Source organism: Amphiprion ocellaris, chromosome 4 (genome assembly GCF_022539595.1).
Source record: "Amphiprion ocellaris isolate individual 3 ecotype Okinawa chromosome 4, ASM2253959v1, whole genome shotgun sequence".
In the NCBI taxonomy this organism is placed as follows: domain Eukaryota; kingdom Metazoa; phylum Chordata; class Actinopteri; family Pomacentridae; genus Amphiprion; species Amphiprion ocellaris.
The window spans coordinates 38,318,009-38,336,447 of NC_072769.1; the positions used below are offsets into that span (position 1 = coordinate 38,318,009).

Here is an 18,439-nt window from a genome sequence, read left to right on the forward strand (position 1 = left end):
GTTTGGAAGTTTGAGTCACACGTTCACAGTGCACACACGTTTCTAAAATCTTGAAGCTGTAATGTAGTAATGAAGTTTCAAAGTTGTGTTTGAAGTTGCATTAGAGAAATTAGAAATTAGAAATTGGATTTTTAAAATGAATGCCTTGTTTGTCACTACACCCTGCTCCAGTCTCCTGCACTGCCAAACACATGCCTTCTCTTGTACTCACATGTGCACTCCCCCACCAGTTCCTCTTTGCCTCCAGTTTCCTGCAGTCCTGTATATGGTATCCGTGTTTTTAGCAAGTGTGTGTGTGCCTTCACACCATATTTGTCTTGGATATGTTTGTATGTAGTAGCCTTGTGGCTGCGGGTGTCCTGCTGCATTACTTCAGACTGGGTTTCATGAGCTAAAGACCGTGTCATAAACACAAGGAAGAGTTGGAATAGGTTTTCTGACTTACACAGGAAGGGTCACCCTGGGTGGGCTCTGTTAACCTCTGGTTTGCCGTATAGGCCCTGATCCCTGGGGTGTCTGCTCATTAAGGATATGGAATAGCAAATCTACTATGATGAAGCAGTCCGTGTTATAGGTTATATCAATATACATGCCTTTGCTTTTATGGAAAAGGTTTGTTGATCAAACGAGAGTGTTCTTAAACCTCTCCTATTGTACTATGTTGTTTATCTATGTGCTTATGTGCTTTAATTTGATCATATGGACATGTTTAGTAAAAAGATAAAGAAATGAGTCCATTCTGAAAATAACTCTCCACATACTTTTTATTCATTACATAGGTGAATGATTTGTATTACTACTCAATTTACAGTCTATTTTATGTTCCTATGTTCTATTTGTTTCTTATTGTAAAGCCTCACTTTTAATTTGACCAGCTTAGCGAGCAAACTGTGATTAACACAAACCATTTTCTGTTTCCTTTATGTCTTTCAGAGTCTCAAGCCTGTCATCACCATGTTGCGTTACTTCCTGCTATTCCTCCTCTCTTCTGGCCTGGTGTTATCCTCTGACTGCCCAGCAGACTGTTCCTGCCAGTCCCAGGGGTCGATATTCTGCATTCATCGACGCTCTAGCTCTGTGCCTCGTGTCCCCATCGCCACTCAGAACCTCTATATCTTCCAGAACGGCATTGTTACTTTGTCTCAAGATGACTTTAATGGTCTAATGGAGTTGGAGTTGCTCGATCTGAGCCAGAATGAGCTGGCAGAGATTCCAGATGGTGTATTTGAGATGCTGTCCAAACTGAAGAACTTAGATCTGTCCTCTAACCACATTACCCACATTTCCAAAGACAGTTTCTCCGGGTTGGTCCAGCTGGAGAGGCTGTATCTCCATGCAAACCGCATTCAGAGCATTCATTTGGAAGCTTTCGATGGTTTAGAGATGCTACTGGAACTCAAGCTGCAAGGGAACCAGCTCACCTCTCTGCCATCCCTTCATTTCCCTAGGCTTCTCCTTTTAGACCTCAGCTACAACAACATTCCAACACTGGGACCTTCAGACCTCCACACTCCCCACCTGGAGGCCCTAAAGGTGGCCTCTTTAGGGCTTACTTCTGTGGATGAGGATCTCATAGCATCCCTGAAGAACCTCCATGAGCTTGACATCTCACTAAACCAATTAGCTGAGGTGCCCCAGGCCTTAAAGCAGGACTCCCTAAAGGGGCTAATCAGGCTGATCCTGGCTGCCAACCCACTGGGCGAGCTGAGGGTAGAAGACTTCCAGAAACTAACTGGACTTCAAGAACTGGATCTCAGTGGACTTAATCTCCAGGGATTTCCTCAGAATTTTTTCCTAACCTTCCCAAGATTGGTGCACCTGACAGCGGCTGAGAACCCATTCAACTGCTTATGTCCATTAGCATGGTTCCCTGTCTGGCTAAAAGAGAACGAAGTGACACTTGGGAGGCCAGAGGAAACCAGATGTCACTTTCCTCTAGTTAATGCTGGGAAGATGCTTTCAGCGCTGGAGCACAAAGATTTTGGATGTCCACCAACCACAACATTACTGATTGACCCCCCCATTGGAAGCACTCCTGCTCCCCAGATCCCAACCACATCTCCGGAAGCCACCCATACCAATGCTATTCCTCCTCCTCCGCCACCTAGTGAAGAAACCGTATCCTCAAAAACATATAGCTACCCCCTTCCACCAGAACCCCCAGTCTCTCCTAGCTCCACTAGTGGGGGATACGAGCAGCACATCTGCCCAGCAAACATCTGCCTCAATGGGGGTACCTGTAATTTTGACCCACTCGGTCAACTCAGCTGTATGTGTCCCTCAGGAACATCTGGCCTCTACTGTGAAAATGTTGATGAGGTCCCTGAGCCACCAAAACCTTCAGCAACAGCCGTTTCTGAAGTTACCCCCGTGTTGCCTGATAAACCTGATGCCATCAGCTCCCGGCAGGTGACCTCCACATCAATCCTTCTTGATCTTCACAGATTCATCGAGACACGGCCACATATCCGTGGCATCAGGTTGACCTACCGTAACCTTTCAGGGCCTGACCGCCGCCCCATGATACTAAGTGTACCGGCATCCTACCCCGAGTACACTCTGCGTGGTTTGAGACCCAACTGTACCTACTCGGTCTGCGCCAGCCCCCTTGGTGAGAGAATCAACTCTAGAGCCAACAGCTCATGTACAGAGGCTCGCACTGAAGGTCTTCCACTGACATCCTTAGAGCCCTGGGTGGAAACAAAGACTTCGGTGACATACACTCTCATTTCTGCTCTGGCTGCTCTAGCACTGGTGCTGGGATTGGCTGTGGTGGCTGGGACGATCATTTGTCTGCGGAAGAGGAGGCAAGCCAATGCAGGAATGGAGCTAGAACTAGGTCCAGCTGATTCCGACCCCATGGAACTGGAAGGGTTAAAGGCTTGCTTGGAGAATGGGGGGAATGGTACACTACCTCTCAAGCAGCCTGACATTGATTGTTGTCACACTCCTCAGCAGCCTCAATTCTTGCAACAAAATGGGGGTTTGGACTATGAAGCACCTTTGATGCAAGGACATTGTCCGTCAAATAACAACGTAGCATCCCTGAAGCCGTCTTATTTCTAACACTTGGGGAGATTTTGGAAAGAGTGCCCATCAGGACTTCCTGATCCTGCTATGGTTAAGTTAGTGGTTAAAATCTAATTTTCATTCCAATTTCAGATATCCACAATTTGAGAAGTGGCACTTAATATCTTTTGTTGTTCAAATGATGACACTACGCAATGGATGATCTGTTTCAGAGACACTGAATGATGGATTTAAGATTACAGCACACTGGAAGTGTGCAAAACCACGGTGGAACAATGAAGAGGATGTGGTTTAAAGTCACTGAGCAGAGTTTGATGGTGGTGAAACTGAACCAAGTGATTAAATTAAGTGCAATCGACTAGAAGGGTCTTAGTAGCAGACTGAAAACGGAAGTGCCTTTTTGCATTGACACAACTGTAACTGAGAGCTCATTTCTTAAAAAAAGTCTTTGTATTAAAGAAGAAACTATGTGAATGAGCTGCAATCCTGTTGCTGGATTTGAGAGACATGGTATGGAGAAAGAGCCCTAGTGTTGGGGCTACAAAACTGGAGGACATGACAGTGGTTTAAATGCAAACAATGATGCAGACGTACACTTGCCTGGACCACATGTCCCGGTACAAATGTTGTTCCAACCACTCCATGGGGACTATATAAATGACTTGCACTGAAAGAAATACTAATTTTCCTCTCCAATGTCCCACTTGCAGACTGCCATAAAACTGATAGTCCTAAGGAAATGCAATAAAAGAAAACTTTTGAAAATTAGCAATACATTGATGACCTTGAAAACTGTCTAATCTGAAACCTCCAAGTTTTTTCACACGCAGATTTGGGTTCTTCAGCCTTAACAGATGTACGATAATTCTCTCACTTCCCATAGCTTTTGGCTATTTTGCGGGAGATTTGCTGTGAAAGATAAATGAGAATGGACTTTGCCTGCATTGCTCTGTGCCGTGATGGACATGCTGTTTTGTCTAGTTGATATCATGATACTCTGTTTTTGACATGTGTTTTTGTATTTTTATCTTGTTTTTTGCTGTTCATGTTAATTTAGTTTTGCTATTGTTGTGAGTTGAAATGTTAATTGTTCCTGCTTAAAAAAGCCTACATAAATTATGACAGATTCTGATCATTCACCGTTTTCATTTTAGGTCACACATGGCTAAAACTGTCCTGAGCTACTTGTAGTGAATGCAGAAGTCAGTACAAGTTCTTGGAAGACCAAATCTCAGAGCAACCAGCAGTAGTTAAATATCTACTTAAAAAACAGTGAAGTCTCACAATGTGTGACAGCTATGTTGGTTCACAGCACCAGAAATTGTGAGCCGTCGACATTTCTTTGGCTTGGTTATCTTGCATCCAATTCATGTGACTCACAAGTTTCACGTCATGGTTCGAGTCTGGTGTTTGCCCACTGTTTTGTGGTTCTTTTACTCGCTGTTTTCAGTTGATTTTTGATATTGTTTACTCGACAAAACAATTTTTTCAGGTCAGGTGCAAAAATTATTTGGTTACATTTCGGAAGTGCCATGGTTTGGATTAAAATACACCCATGCAAATGCTTTTCAGTTGATGTTTACTTTTGTTTTGAGTCACTGATTTCTGTAATTTTCAGTTGCTTTTGTCTTTTGTTTACACTACAAAATTACTAAGTTAAGTTCTGGCACTGAAACTATGTGACCAAGCCTCAGAATAGCCCCTAAAACATGCAGGCATTTCACAGTTTTACCGCCTTTTTTGTGCAACTAATTTGTTTTGCCCTGTGGATCAATGTAGCTGTTACAAATTTCTTTTATGAGACTGTGCTGGTTAATACGTATAAAGGTAAAGATTAAACTTAAAACTCAGTCATCTTTACATCAAGTACAGAATGCTTTTTTGCCAACATATGCCTGAGGAACTCACCAAGTGAATGTACCGGTTTAGTGTCAGACACTTTATTCTCCCTGCCAAGTCTGCCGACGCTCCATAAAGACATGGTTAAGACAAGCCTCAGACTGTTTTTGAACACCAAAGCTTCCAAAACTGTGTTCAAAGGCCTTTTGCCTCAGAGCCTGCTCCTATAAAGCAGCACACACGTGCCAAGAAAAGAAAGTAAGTTCAAAGAGATTCGAGGCAGTTTGCAGTGTCAGTGAGTTTTAGGCACTACTTTCCTCTCTGTCGTCTCAGAGATATGACTCAAATAGTGCTCCCCTCTAGATTTTTCTTCCCTCATATCGTCTTGCTCACCATCCAGTGTGTTTTTGGTTCACACTGATAACTGGGAGACTATTTTGTTTGTTTTCTGCCATCCAGACTGTGAAATGTGCAGGCTTAATGCAACATTGTGGTGTATTTGTTCCCTTTTTCCTGTCTGGGGCTGGGAATGTGACAAGGTTTCAGTGTTTTTCATGTTCCCTTTTCTATCTTTTCCCTAGAAAAAAAATCAGGAAAATAATTTGATACCATTCAGTATAATGGGTTTACAGAGACGTGCCTTAGCAATGCTACTACAGAGCCTTACTGACATCTTTTAGTGTCATATTACATGCTGATTCGTACTTCCAGAACAAAGGGGCCTTTATTTTGTCTTAAACTCATTGTATTCTATTACATTTTAACGTAAAAATGAAGAATCATGAAATGTTTATGAATTTAGTCAGGCTTTAAAACAATGACCTTATTCAATTCATGGTTATCTAACAGCAGAAAGCTCAGATGACTGAGCGTTATCAGTTGGTTTGTTCATTTGTGTGTACGTATGTGTGTGAGTGCATGCGTGTGTGTGTGTGTGTGTGTGTGTGTGTGTGTGTGTGTGTGTGTGTGTGTGTGTGTGTGTGTGTGTGTGTGCGCCTGTTTTTTGCTTCTACTCCCACACATAGTTAAGTCCATGCACAGCACTCCAGCACTGTCAAGAGTCAACTTACCATTTCTGGCATCACTACTTTCTGTCAATATTCCAGCATAAACACACACACAGATGCTCATATATCTGCTTTCCTCCAACATATCAACTGGAAGACTCTTTGTGTTGCTTTGGACAGTGAGAGGGGCAGGAAATGTTTGAAATATTTTCAACGTGCTTGTTACAGTACCTTCCCTGTTTATTTAGGGAGCCTTGTCTTTTTTCTTATTGTTGTATGTCTGTCAGTTAAGTAGTTTGTAGAATTTCTGTGTACATTTTTTTTTTTTGCCAGAAAAGCAATGCTGAGAAAAAGAACAGTATTAAAATTCCCTCATGTTTACCTGCTTGTGGTTTTGTGTTTTATACAGAATGGTGCTGGATGAAGCTTCAAGTCACTTTTATATGGCTTTTTAATGGTACAGTAATGCGCATGTTAATGTGATCAGCACATTAGGGCCTTAGCAGTTTTTCTTCTCTTCATTGCGGATTTGAGGAATTTAGGCACATGTAAGACTATAATGCTATGTTCAGCAAGCAAAATTAACCAAAATCAGATTTTTTTCCCCCTCATATATGACTCAGATTGCATTTTTTCACAATAGTGTGAACATCAGAAATCATATAAAATCTGGTCATTTCAGGTTAGATCTGGGCCAGTGTGGTCCTGAATACGATGACGTCTCAATTCATTTGACCTTTCCATAACTCTAGATCAGGGGCTTGTTCCAGTGACGACTGGGGCTCCTCCATGACGGGTCGCCATGCAGGCTTCATTGTACGATGCAGAGGTGATCCAGACTTCCCAACATTCCTACATTACCACTGCAGCATTCACCAGCAGGACATATGTATGTACAAAAGTGGCCGGATTTGATCATGTGATGACTCGTGTCATGAAGATCATAAATGGCTCCAAAGCCAAACAACCAGGACATTGAAGGTGCTGCTGGAGGAGCTGTCAACTGAACATGGTGACCTGTTACTACACACAGAAACCTCATGGATCAGCAGGGGAACAGGTTTGCAGCGTTTTTTGTCACTATTAGCCGAAATCAAAGAGTTGATGGAATCCAAAGGGGAAGACATCTCGCTGCTTGAGGACACTGAGTGGATTCTTGCCCCTGCATTTTTAACGGACATCACTGGGAAACTGAACCATCTGAACTGTGAGCTGCAAGGTAAAGGTAAGACATGATAAGCTCTGCAATGCCAGGCTTCCCACTAACACACATTTACAGACAAAGAAAGAGGTAACATGTTGTCATTCAAAACACCGTGCCATTACACAAAAATGTGAAAAATAATTTGTTGAAAACATGTAATGATTTGTTGTTATGATCTGTTAAAAATGTTGCAATGCTGGTGAAAAATGCTGGTGATTAGTACTAATGTGATAGGATTCATTCCAAAATGTGCAAGAGTTCATTTTTTTTCTTACATAACTGATAATTTGTACAAACATGGGACAGAGTTCATGAATTGTTCAAAAATGTTACAAAGGTAGTGGTTTGCACAAATGAAGCATGATTTGATGACAGTTAATGATTTCCTAAAAATGTAAGAAGTGATAATTTGCACAGAATGTAACTGGTGTGATTTTAAACAAAATGCTGCAAATATGCTGATTCATACAAAACTGCCAAGAAAGATATTTACAAAAAAATTCATATATATATATATATATATATGTGTGTGTGTGTGTGTGTGTGTGTTTCCTACCGTCATTGTTGTGGAAATCGTTAATAATTAGTGTAAGGAATAATTAACATAAATGCGATCAGACAATCTCTTTACATATTATTTTCATTATTATTATTATTGTTTAAAGATGATGGTGCAAGTTTGCTATTGAGGAAGTTTGTATTAAACAAGGTGCCCTTCGTACTACTCAGTACCCTTGAAGTTGCTCTCAGGTTCAAAAAGGTTGGTGACTCCTGCTCTAGATTGATTAATCACAATCTTGCACTGGCAGGAATCAGATAGTGAATGCAGACCTCAAGCGTTTTGGGTGACACAAAACCATTGCTTTCCATTCCACATCAACGTATAAACGAAATCAAAAACTCTACGGCTGCGTGATATTTTGTTTTGGCATCGACATTGTGATGTGTGAAGGAGCAATAGTCAGAAAACGTAATAAGAAGTAAAGTGAATGAACTCAAACACATCATCTTCAAATGTTTTTCAGTGTTGATACAAAAAGAAAACTTGCACAGCTTTCTTTACTAATCTATTAGAGAAGTCTGATAGAACATCGTTTACTCTGAATTCTTTCTTGGATACAGTTTTTTAAAGTTTATGTAAAATATACAGATTTTGTTGACATGTAGGCTCCACACTTGCACATCAAAATGAGTGAGAAGCAGGAGAGAAACACTGAAAAGGAAGCTTTAGTTGCAGAAAGAAATCATCAGTTGTATGTAAATATTTTAGCTAAAGGATGATGTTGATCAAAAACAGGTACTCCGTCGGCAGTGTCTTTGCAGTTGTTTCCACCGCATGAGGCAGCATGACTAATTTGTTTGACATTTAGATGAACACAATAAAACTCTGCATGATGAGTGCAAAGCCAGATCTGAATGCCATCCAAAGCAAGAAACTGTTTCAGATGCCCATACCAGTGTTACACCACACGAGAAAGATTCCAACAGCAGAGAGAAATTACTCATGTGATGACTTTTTACCATGCAAAAGGCATCCTGTTACCAAAGAGGGTTTTATAAACATGATCTAGACTCTGGATAAGCACCATGTTACACCACAATACACCTATTTTTCTTAAGTTGCCATCACAGCACCTATAACAGAAATGCAAGGCACAAGGTAACAATGGAATCTGATGTTATTCTCATCTTTAAAAGAATGTGATCAGCCAAACAAAGACGATCATATCTGAGCAATATATGGAAATTGAGCACCAAAGTTTGCACTGTGAATGTAGCCTAAGCAACATCAACAACTCAGACTGGTTTTCCATTAACAACAGAAGCTGATTAAATACACCCTGTATCTCCTCATTACACACCAGCCTCAACCACAACATGATTCTTTGTGACGTCGTGCCGGTTTGTGGATAGAGGTCATTTTCAGTATTTCCCGCTAATAGCCAAGAACAGACGCCAGTGGAAAAAATTACACAATAACACATGGTTCCAAATGACAGAGCTTACATGGCTCTGCTGCTTTTTGGTCAAGGCTGGTTTTTATTATTTTTTTTTATGGCAGAATTTTTACATTTTAGCCAAAGTAAAATGAAAACAGTACAATAAACTAAACTTGCACTAAAGAATCCTGAACATTTGATAAGTCGTTCAGATCAGATATTAAAAACTGGCAGTCCTGGTTCACTGCTGTGTCAGCGATCAGAATCCATCCAAGCAAACTGAACAATAGTGACTTCATTGTTCAGCTATGTCTGTTCGGATATGAAAACACAAGACCTGCTGTCCAGACTCAGCATGTCATGGACATTTCCAAGACATAGATCTGGCTTGAAAGGATGGATAGGCATTTTGATTTGTCAAAGCAGGAAACATAGCTACTTATTATCATTTCAAAGTCCTGTCAAGCTACGACAGTGAGCCAGCTAATGCCAGGGCCTGTTATGCCAAATTTCAGCAGAACAAATCAGTGTATGGGACCTTATCCAGTCAGTGCATCCAATTGTTATAACCTAATTTACAAATTTGCTAAGTATTTGGATCAAGTTAAAAGAGCAGAATGTTTTCTTTGAAGACTCAAATATGATTAGATTTGAATAGTAAATTTGAAATGTTTGCTTGGCTTCAAAAAGATGGACACAAACTAAATGCATTCAGATTTCAGAGGTCTGCATCACTGTGGATTTGCCAGCTGACCACATTTAAAAACAGTAGAAAGTCTACACAGCAATGCAAATGCCTAATTATACATTCATGGAACAGATTATACCCTTTGAGTATTTAAAAAATGAAGGATTAAAATTAGGGGGACTCTTTTAAAGAGCTGGAGATCCGAATGAAGCCACTGTGGCTTTTTTAGATGATCATTATGAATTCCACAGAAATTACCGGGGGTTCAACATTTTTCTTTGGATGTTTTGTGTGTCTGATGAAGCAAGAGCCACTGTTGAAGGGTGTGGCCTCATATGGCAGACTAAGAAAAGACAGACTGCTGTTTTAGAATTCCGCAAAATTGTGTCATGTGGACACAAGATTCAATAAAAGTAATAAAATGCCATAACAGTAGATGGTGATATATGAAGGAACTAAAAATTAGCCATTTTGAGTGTGTTTAGAAATGAGAAACGTCACAGATAAAACGAAAGCTGGGCCAGTTCATTCTGAAAAGAGATATTAAATTAGATTTTTGATCAGGGATATGAAAAAAGTTGTCCAGACTACACTGATTTTATCAATGACAGTCCCCCCCGCCACCCAGAGACATAACCGCATTGCTGCGTTAGGACGGCATTCAACTCTATGCTGTCTGAACCTGTCAAAAACATACATGCACACAATATGCTGTGATGAGGCGTGAAAACATATTTTTGACAGCACCTTCTACGCTTAGATTCCAGTAACAGATCCAACAGATGAGGTCAGTGGCACTTAAGTAGCAGCTTGCAAGTCTATGCTGAAACTGTTTTTATTGCATTGCATTCCAAGAAAAGGCCTCTCACTGGCTGTCTGTTGCACTTCACTTCCTTTCACTCTCCTAACAGATAGCCTAGCCTTGGTCCAGAACAAGTTCTGGCTGCAACCCCAAGTCCAGTAAATTATACATTTTCTTTCTCCCAATTACAGAAAGATAAACATAATAACTCATGTAAATAAAACATTATATTTACGCATAGGTCCACTTCCCCTATCGTTTCTTCATGGTTATTGTATCTGACCATTGGCTTTTTGGTGTAAAAAAAACATAGGCATGCTGTGAGTGAGCATTTACATGTTTAAATATGTGGCAGATACTGTCTCATTATGCTCATAAGTAAATTACATTTCCATTAATGTTTCCTGTTGCAAATCAGTTAAATGGAAATATAACTGCTAAAACTACTGGATCATAGAGAGAAACCAAACATCAATGACTCGGACATTTCTTTAAAAATGTGTTAAAGAAAAAGTTTGGAAGATACAAATTCACGAGAAAAAACGTCAAATCTTCAGCAGCTTGTCTATACATGCCTGTGGTTCCATGTAAATTCTAAAGAAATGTTTGAATTGTGATTGGAAAAAAAAATTAAAATACAAAAAAAAAAATAAATAAATAGGTTTGTTTCTATTAACTGCTTTGGCATGTATAAAGTAGGCTGTGTAGTGTTGTCAGAAGGTGGCAGTATAGGTTACATTACACATGGCTGTAATAAACAGAGCAGAAGAAGCCAGAAACAAAAACAGCTGTTTGCCGAGTGCCAATAAACTCTAAAGAAGAAGAAAAAAATAAACAAAATTTTGGCATTTAGGAGAGAAAAATTGAGGAGTCTTCAGGAACTCATATCAGCCATATTTCTTAGCTGAAGGCAAAGAAACATGTGGAAACATCTGATTAACCAGGTGAGTTAGCAGTTCCTTATTGATTAACTGATTCAAAACAGCATAAAAAGAGCATAAAAACTTGTTTGCAAAATTGGGCAAGCTATTCAAGTTTTACTGTTTCCATTAACTTACTTCAAAATGTGCATAAAAATACATTATGGAAACATGATTAATGGAAGGTAGGTGGAAAAACTTAAAATTTTCAAATCATAAATGGGTTTTATCCAGAGCTGGTGATTACCAACTGCTTATATAATGAGGAAAAATATCTTTGGGCCAATCACAACCTCCAAACTCATGAACTCATAGACTTTAAAGTGCATTTCTGTGCATGAGGTAAGGTATGTCCCTTTGTCAGTTTGTCAACAGCATCATGGATCTCTTCTAGAAATGTTCAGCCCTCCTCCTCCTACAGTCTTGGTGTCTTCCCTTACTAGTCTTTTTTGCGTTCAGTTTTTAAGGATGCTCTGCTGTAGGCAGGTTTACACGTGCCACATTTTGTCAATTTCTTAATGATGGATTTAACTCGACTCAAAGGAATCTTCAATAATCTTATTGGTTTCTTAGAATGTTCTTTTCTCTTCATTGTGTGGTTATAGCCATGGATACTGATTCATCAGTGACAGTATCTTCCAGTTATCAGTGTCTTTATACTACAATCACTGAGACATGATGACTTCTAGCACCAAGTGGCTGCACCTGTGGTGGCTATGAATACAATTCCTTATTTTACATTTCATAGTTTTCATTTTATTGACATTATTTGTAGAAATCTGTTTTCACTTTCACATAAAAGAGTTTCTTTTAGGTAAGGTGTTGTCCAAAAAGCCAAATTATAAGGATCATGATTCAATGTTGAAAAGCAATAAAAGGGGAAAACTTCCAAGGGAGGGCAATAGTTTTTAGACATAATGTAATTACTAGTGCTTTATCTACATATTGCTCTTGTTTCCTAAAGAAATATGTGGGAAAAGCACCAATAAGTCCAGTTTATGCTAAACCGTTTCAGCCACAGAGGCAGTGAAAAGCAGGCTAGTTTCAGAAGACCTTGCTATGCATTTCATCACAACCCAAGATAAACATTTAAAACATATCTAGTTCTCACATTCATTGTGTCTACAGTTTCAGCTGGATTGAACCAGCAAATCTGGGTCATTTCCTGTAAACAACCATGAACAATATACATTGAAGCCACTATTAGGCCCTAAATTTAAACAAACCTCAACTTCACAGCCCATCACCCTCATTATTCCCTAAATATGCTTCTTGTTTAGAGACTTTTCTCTGCTGCAGGGTGCTGAGAGAAAAAAAAAGAAAGACACACAGTAAAAAGAGGAGGCAGGAGAAGGGGGGAGAGGTTTGATTTATTTGAACAATCTGGTTGTAATGAAAGCAGTCAAGGCTTGCTGGGGGTGGATAGATGGAGTGAGTGGAGAGAAGAATGGGGAGGAAAGAGTGAATGGGGTGAACTTCAACTGCAGACAGATTTTTGAACTTGATAATGGTTGAAACAGACCCAGCAAGCCTCTTAACTCCCTGGCTCAGAGTGCATGTGCATACATACTTCTGTGTATATACTGTACCCGAGTTCCCCTATTACGACCAGGAATTCCACATGCAGCTGTTTTGTGCTGCAGTATAACTTTCTATCAATGCCGACATACCTGTTTGACATATAAGAGCCAGTGGGAGATAGAGAGAATGTTTACTACAGCTGTGAGCACACTAAAAGCATGGTTTATGTCTTTTGGACACTGATGCTTTTTGAGGAGAAAATTCTGGCACAAAAAAGCTTGAATGTCTCTGTTAAAAGGAGTTCACATACTTCATAGTATTTAAAATCATTTATGAATGCACTAAACCTTTTAGCACTATTTCACAGCACAGATCTACGGTGCTTTGCTGGAATGTGTTTCTAATCTTGAAAAGGAAGTTCCAGTCACAGTAAATCTTGATCATCCCCGCTCACAGGAGTTCTGTACATCCATTCCCTACAGTTTGCTTACTGTGTTCTCTGTAAATTAAATGCTTTACCAGCTCTATCATATGTCTTCAGTTTCTAAATGTTCTTGCTGTGTTTAGTTTATTTTTCACTGATATGTGTGGGGAGTAACACAAATACCTGTGTAAAACAGGATCTGAACGCCTGGCTTATATTCAGTATCTATCATGATTCATGATGATAGTTTATCTGTAAAGTTTCCATTATGTTTTCTTAAGCAGCAAAATGTTCCTGATTGATCTGCTTAAATCATGTGCTTGATACAAGTGGCATCCATATAGTTCAGAAGTTTCAGAGTTTAGAGGCTAAGGCTGGATATTTAGACTCACAAATCTGAATACATGACACATCCTGTGGACTGAGCCGTGACATTTATCATCCTACTGCTGGAAGTAACCATGTGTACACCAAATATTCATCTATAAGGGAAGTTAGTTCCCAACAAATGCACTAAATACATTTATTCATGAGACTACTGATAAAATGTCACTGGCCATATGTTTAGGGAATTAATGAGCCTTTTGAAGTTATGGTCTGTAGTCATGCTAACAGCTCTGTGAGTTTGTACTTGAGCCATTGAGTCAGCATGCTAACATGTTGACAGTGTCAGTAGAGGTGTTGTATTTGAGCATGATAATCAGTGTATAAAATATAAGCAATAAAACACAGATGAGGTTGATGTCTGTGTTAATTTTGTAAATATTTAATTATGAATCAAAATATTGGACAAAGGGGAAATTTTGACTTGATCATTGTAACTAAAAAACATTAAGGGTTCATGAAAGATATCAAACTTCTTCCTAAGAGCAACATAAATATCTGTATCAGATTTCATGACACTCATTAAGTAGACCTTAGAGTACATAGACTCTACGAGCTGACTGGTTCTTCTGGCATTAGGATATAAAATGGCAGTTTTTCACTTGAAAAAGCAGCCCAGTGAGTGCTGCAGGAGGACTAATGTTCCACCCATCGTTGCCATGGGTGGTACTATCTCTGATGTTTTCAAGTGTTGCCAAGCTTCAGGCAGATTCATTAGTTCCTCCTGATTGGTTGGAGAAAATCAAATTTCAATCCACATAACAATCAGTTAGAAAATCAAGAAGTTGGTGAGACATTTTCTTCAAGACCCACAATGATAAACTTCATGGTGATGCCAAAGGAAAAGTCAAGGGATCAAAAATCAAGTTAGAATTCATCTTCTGACAACAATGAATGTCGGAATAAGAATTAGCAATAATACATCTTGTGGATGGTGAAACATATTTCACTGAATGTCTCAGCCTTCCTGGTGACGCTAGAGGAAAAGTCGAGGCCATGGGGTTATCTGACACCATGAATAAATCTGTAGCCATAGCCACACAGTTTGCATATTCAATCCTTAGGTCTATTCATTAACAGAACGTGTAAAAAAAATCTGATTAACAGAGCTTTCAAAGGAAAATGTTGAAATACTGCATCATGTGGTGGTTAACATTCATCTTGACATTTTTCTGCTAATAAAGAGTTGTCTTGACACTAAATTTGGACTTTGAATTACCGAGTAAAAGTCTAAGATTTAATTAAAAGACACAAGGAAAGGGCTGCCTAGTAGAAAAACCGCTCTGTAGCTTTATTTCCAGTTCAGTGGAACTTAGATCACTTACGTGACTGCTTTTAGACAAAGTGAATCAGTTAAAGAGACACAGCACAAACTCACTTTGTAGTTCTGTCCAAAATGGCTTCCCACACTGTCTGGGTTGAGAGCTCATGTTGCTTATTCTCATGAGAAAAACACAGTGCATAGAGCTGTGGATGCTCCTTTTCCGCTCTGAAATGCAATGCAAGGTTTAATTGAATTAGCTTTAATTGCCGTTCATCTGCCCATGGAACCCAAAGGCCTCCTCTTACCCAGGGCCCTTAATGATTTCCATGTTCCCTGAGGCAGAAGTTAAAATTTAAGTCTTTAACACAGCATGTCACAGGACCACCCGAGATCCCACAGATCTGTGGATCCATTAGTTAAAAACATTTTCTAAAAGTATGCATACTGGAGTTCTTGCCATCTCTGCTGTAAATAACAGATTAAACGAAGTGATGACGATGAAGAAAGCCGAAATGAGAGCAGAAGAGAAAGGAATTTCAATGTTTGTGTGGTTAAATCATAATTTTCTTGTCAAATGAAACTGTTGGTTAAAGGCAAATGGTTTCTCAAAGAAAAATGTAAGAAGAAAAGAAAAAAGAATAGCAGCCAAAGAGTGCAACGAAATGTTAAATTAGGATAAACTCATGAACAGAGAGAACCAAAGAAAATGAAGCACTGTGTAGCGGTAACTTGCAGGTATATGAAGAGAGGAGTTGTGCTCATTGGGGCCTTGGAGCAGCAGCTGAGGGTTTATTGGGCTCCAGTATTTTTGTGGTACAACAATAGGCCCTGAGGGCCAGGCAGGGTCATGTTGTGATAGGAGATGACATGACTGCACAGAGAGGGGATTACGAGTGGCTTGCACTTTTCTAGACCTTCACTGCAAAGCATAACAAGCAAGACTAATACTACAGCACGGTGAGGGATACAAGCCTGTAAACCATATGCTTGCAAACATGCATATAGTGTGCAGGAGGCATAAATCATGCATGAGCATGGGAAAGGCTCATTCATGCATGCAGATTTGTCTGAAGCACAGATGCAGGGAGCAGCGCTGATAAAGGTTGTAAACACATAATATGATGAGGCTATGATTTCTCAGTTCTGTCTGGTGACAACTGTGCCACTTAGTTTTGAGTTGGTTTCAATGTGGAAAAATGACCTGTTACTCTGTGGAAAATTTGTTCAAGTTACGCCCTTTCAAACACTAACATTCAACTAAAATCAAGATGAAAACACCAGAGCATTTGTTAGACCCAACAAAATAATTTTAATTCCATGGTTACAGTCGCAGGTTATCTCACAGAGCAACTAGATGTAGTTTAGTATTGTAATTTAAAAGTCTAACTAAGTACTTTTTAAAATATTGTGTCACAGATATAATGATACTGATGAATGTCCCTTCACTTCCCTTCACTTTCATCTGCAGCCAGAAAGCTTGTTTACATGAGAGGCAACAAAAATAGTCCAGACACAGCTATTTTCTCATGCTAGCATTGTAAAATACACTGAATAACTGTGACAAGGTATCAGTTTTACCTTTCTCTCATTTTCCCTGCTGGTGTCTGTTCTACTCTGTGTATGTCTGTTTTCATGGTCAGTGGAAGTGAATATAAATTAAATAAGCAGCGTAAATGAAAATAACTGCTATGCTTTTAAACCTTTTTGGCTTTAAAGTGCACCAGCTGTATGCTGGACTGCACTTACGCCTTTTCATTTGCCTTTCCTAAACATGCCGAGGTCACTGTCGGCCTGTTTAATACTTGGAGAGCCAACAGTGTCAGAGGGAGGGACTCACATGCACTAACATACAGTAATGGGCAGCAGAGTGTAGCCTCAGTATCTGCCCAGAATCACATTACTACTATATCTTTAAATAGCAGTTGTTCACTACTATATTATTGCTGTATTTATGTTAAAAATCTTGCCTTTTTCACCTTTAAGATATGGTTATGTTTAGGCCACAAAAAGCATATAGAGCAAGAATGTGGTCGCAGTTTGCAAAAAAGGCCTTAGCTTAAGACACATGGCAGGACATAAACCTTTACTTTCTGCTTTACTAAAGGACAGGAGCATAATAAGCAATCTATTGTCAAAGCGATGACGGACTGGAACTCGCTGAATGATGGCAGAGAAGTAGACTATGATGTAGGAGTGGTGGGAGAATGCTGAATCTAAGTTGCCATTATCCTAAGTGCTGTGAGTTAACTGCTAATTACAGCTTCCATCTACCCAAGCTCCAACTACAGGTCCACCTTTCAACCCTGTCACTCAGTGAGTGTTCGTTTGATTTTGTTTATTCCTGTAATTTCTGACTTGACATCCAGCTGTTGCACTTAAATCCGTTCCGAATGCTGTCCCTCAGCTTTCCCTCACAAAGCTCCTCTCTAAACTCCTGACTGCTGCAGGGCTTGTTCCTCTTGACCCTTCGCCTTCCAATGGTTGACCTGTGACCCCTGGCAGGAATAGGCAATGACCGGCCTCTTTATGCCCACCTATATAAGAAACGGTGTATTTGGACTATGTAGCTGTTTTCAGCAACACATCTCATCTCCTTGTCAACTTTAATTACCTGCTTTCTATCCTTTCTGTGTCCCTCTGTTTGCTGCTTTTAATTTTCTCTCCCATTAGTCATGACACTCAGCATGTTTTCACTCAATTTTATGAGACTCTCTTTAAGTCTTACTCATCCTCTGTCTTCCAGACTCTCAGCTACATTGCGACACAGAAGTTACATCCAGTTTGTAGCATCTTAAACACTTTTCATCGGTATCTTGGTCTCCTCCCTCCCTGGTCTACAGAAAGGTGTGGGAAGCCTCTGGGCTTTTCCTCTACCTTCATCAAACTGATAGCAATTGTCTTATTGAACTGCCACCCACATAACAAAGAGCTCTGTTTTATTGGTGTTTGTCAGGCCAGAGGTGAAGCAGGTTCGAACACGTCCTGGCAAGAAGGGGAACAGGGATGGGGGAGAAATTAGAGGGGAGGTTAGGAGGAGGAGTAAATGTATGCAAACAACTTTAGACATGTTGATTTCTCTTATCACGTGGTATTTGTTTGTTTTAGGGAGTAATCCACTCCAACTGTCTGTAGGATTCCATTGTGGGACCATGATATCACAGTATGTTAGTGTTTCTTGGTGGTTTTTATTAGGACTTTAAAAGTCAGATGCACTGACAAGAATGACCTGTTTCTCTAAACTTAGTAGTTAAAGGCGGAACGCGACATTTGATCAGATGTTATTGATGGTAAATGTAGGAAAAGAGAGCAGAAAAAGACAGACTTCTGACAGACACAATGTAGTTTATTATTTCAAGAATAGTTTCATTTTGTGGATTCTCATTTGTGCACCACCATGTGTGCTGATCCATACAAAT

The 18,439-nt window shown here is 39.7% G+C and overlaps 1 protein-coding gene across 1 annotated transcript in view; it reads left to right on the forward strand.

Annotated features, from left to right (window-relative positions):
• The window catches only part of LOC111572771 (vasorin-like), a 36,973-nt gene extending 30,716 nt beyond the window's left edge, over positions 1 to 6,257 (forward strand). The window contains exon 2 of the mRNA XM_023276584.3: positions 934 to 6,257. Within this exon, the coding sequence (XP_023132352.2) occupies positions 955 to 3,066 (2,112 nt within the window). The 5' untranslated portion in view covers positions 934 to 954 and the 3' untranslated portion in view covers positions 3,067 to 6,257. The remainder of the gene's footprint in view (positions 1 to 933) is intronic.
• Positions 6,258 to 18,439: the final 12,182 nt, after the last annotated feature.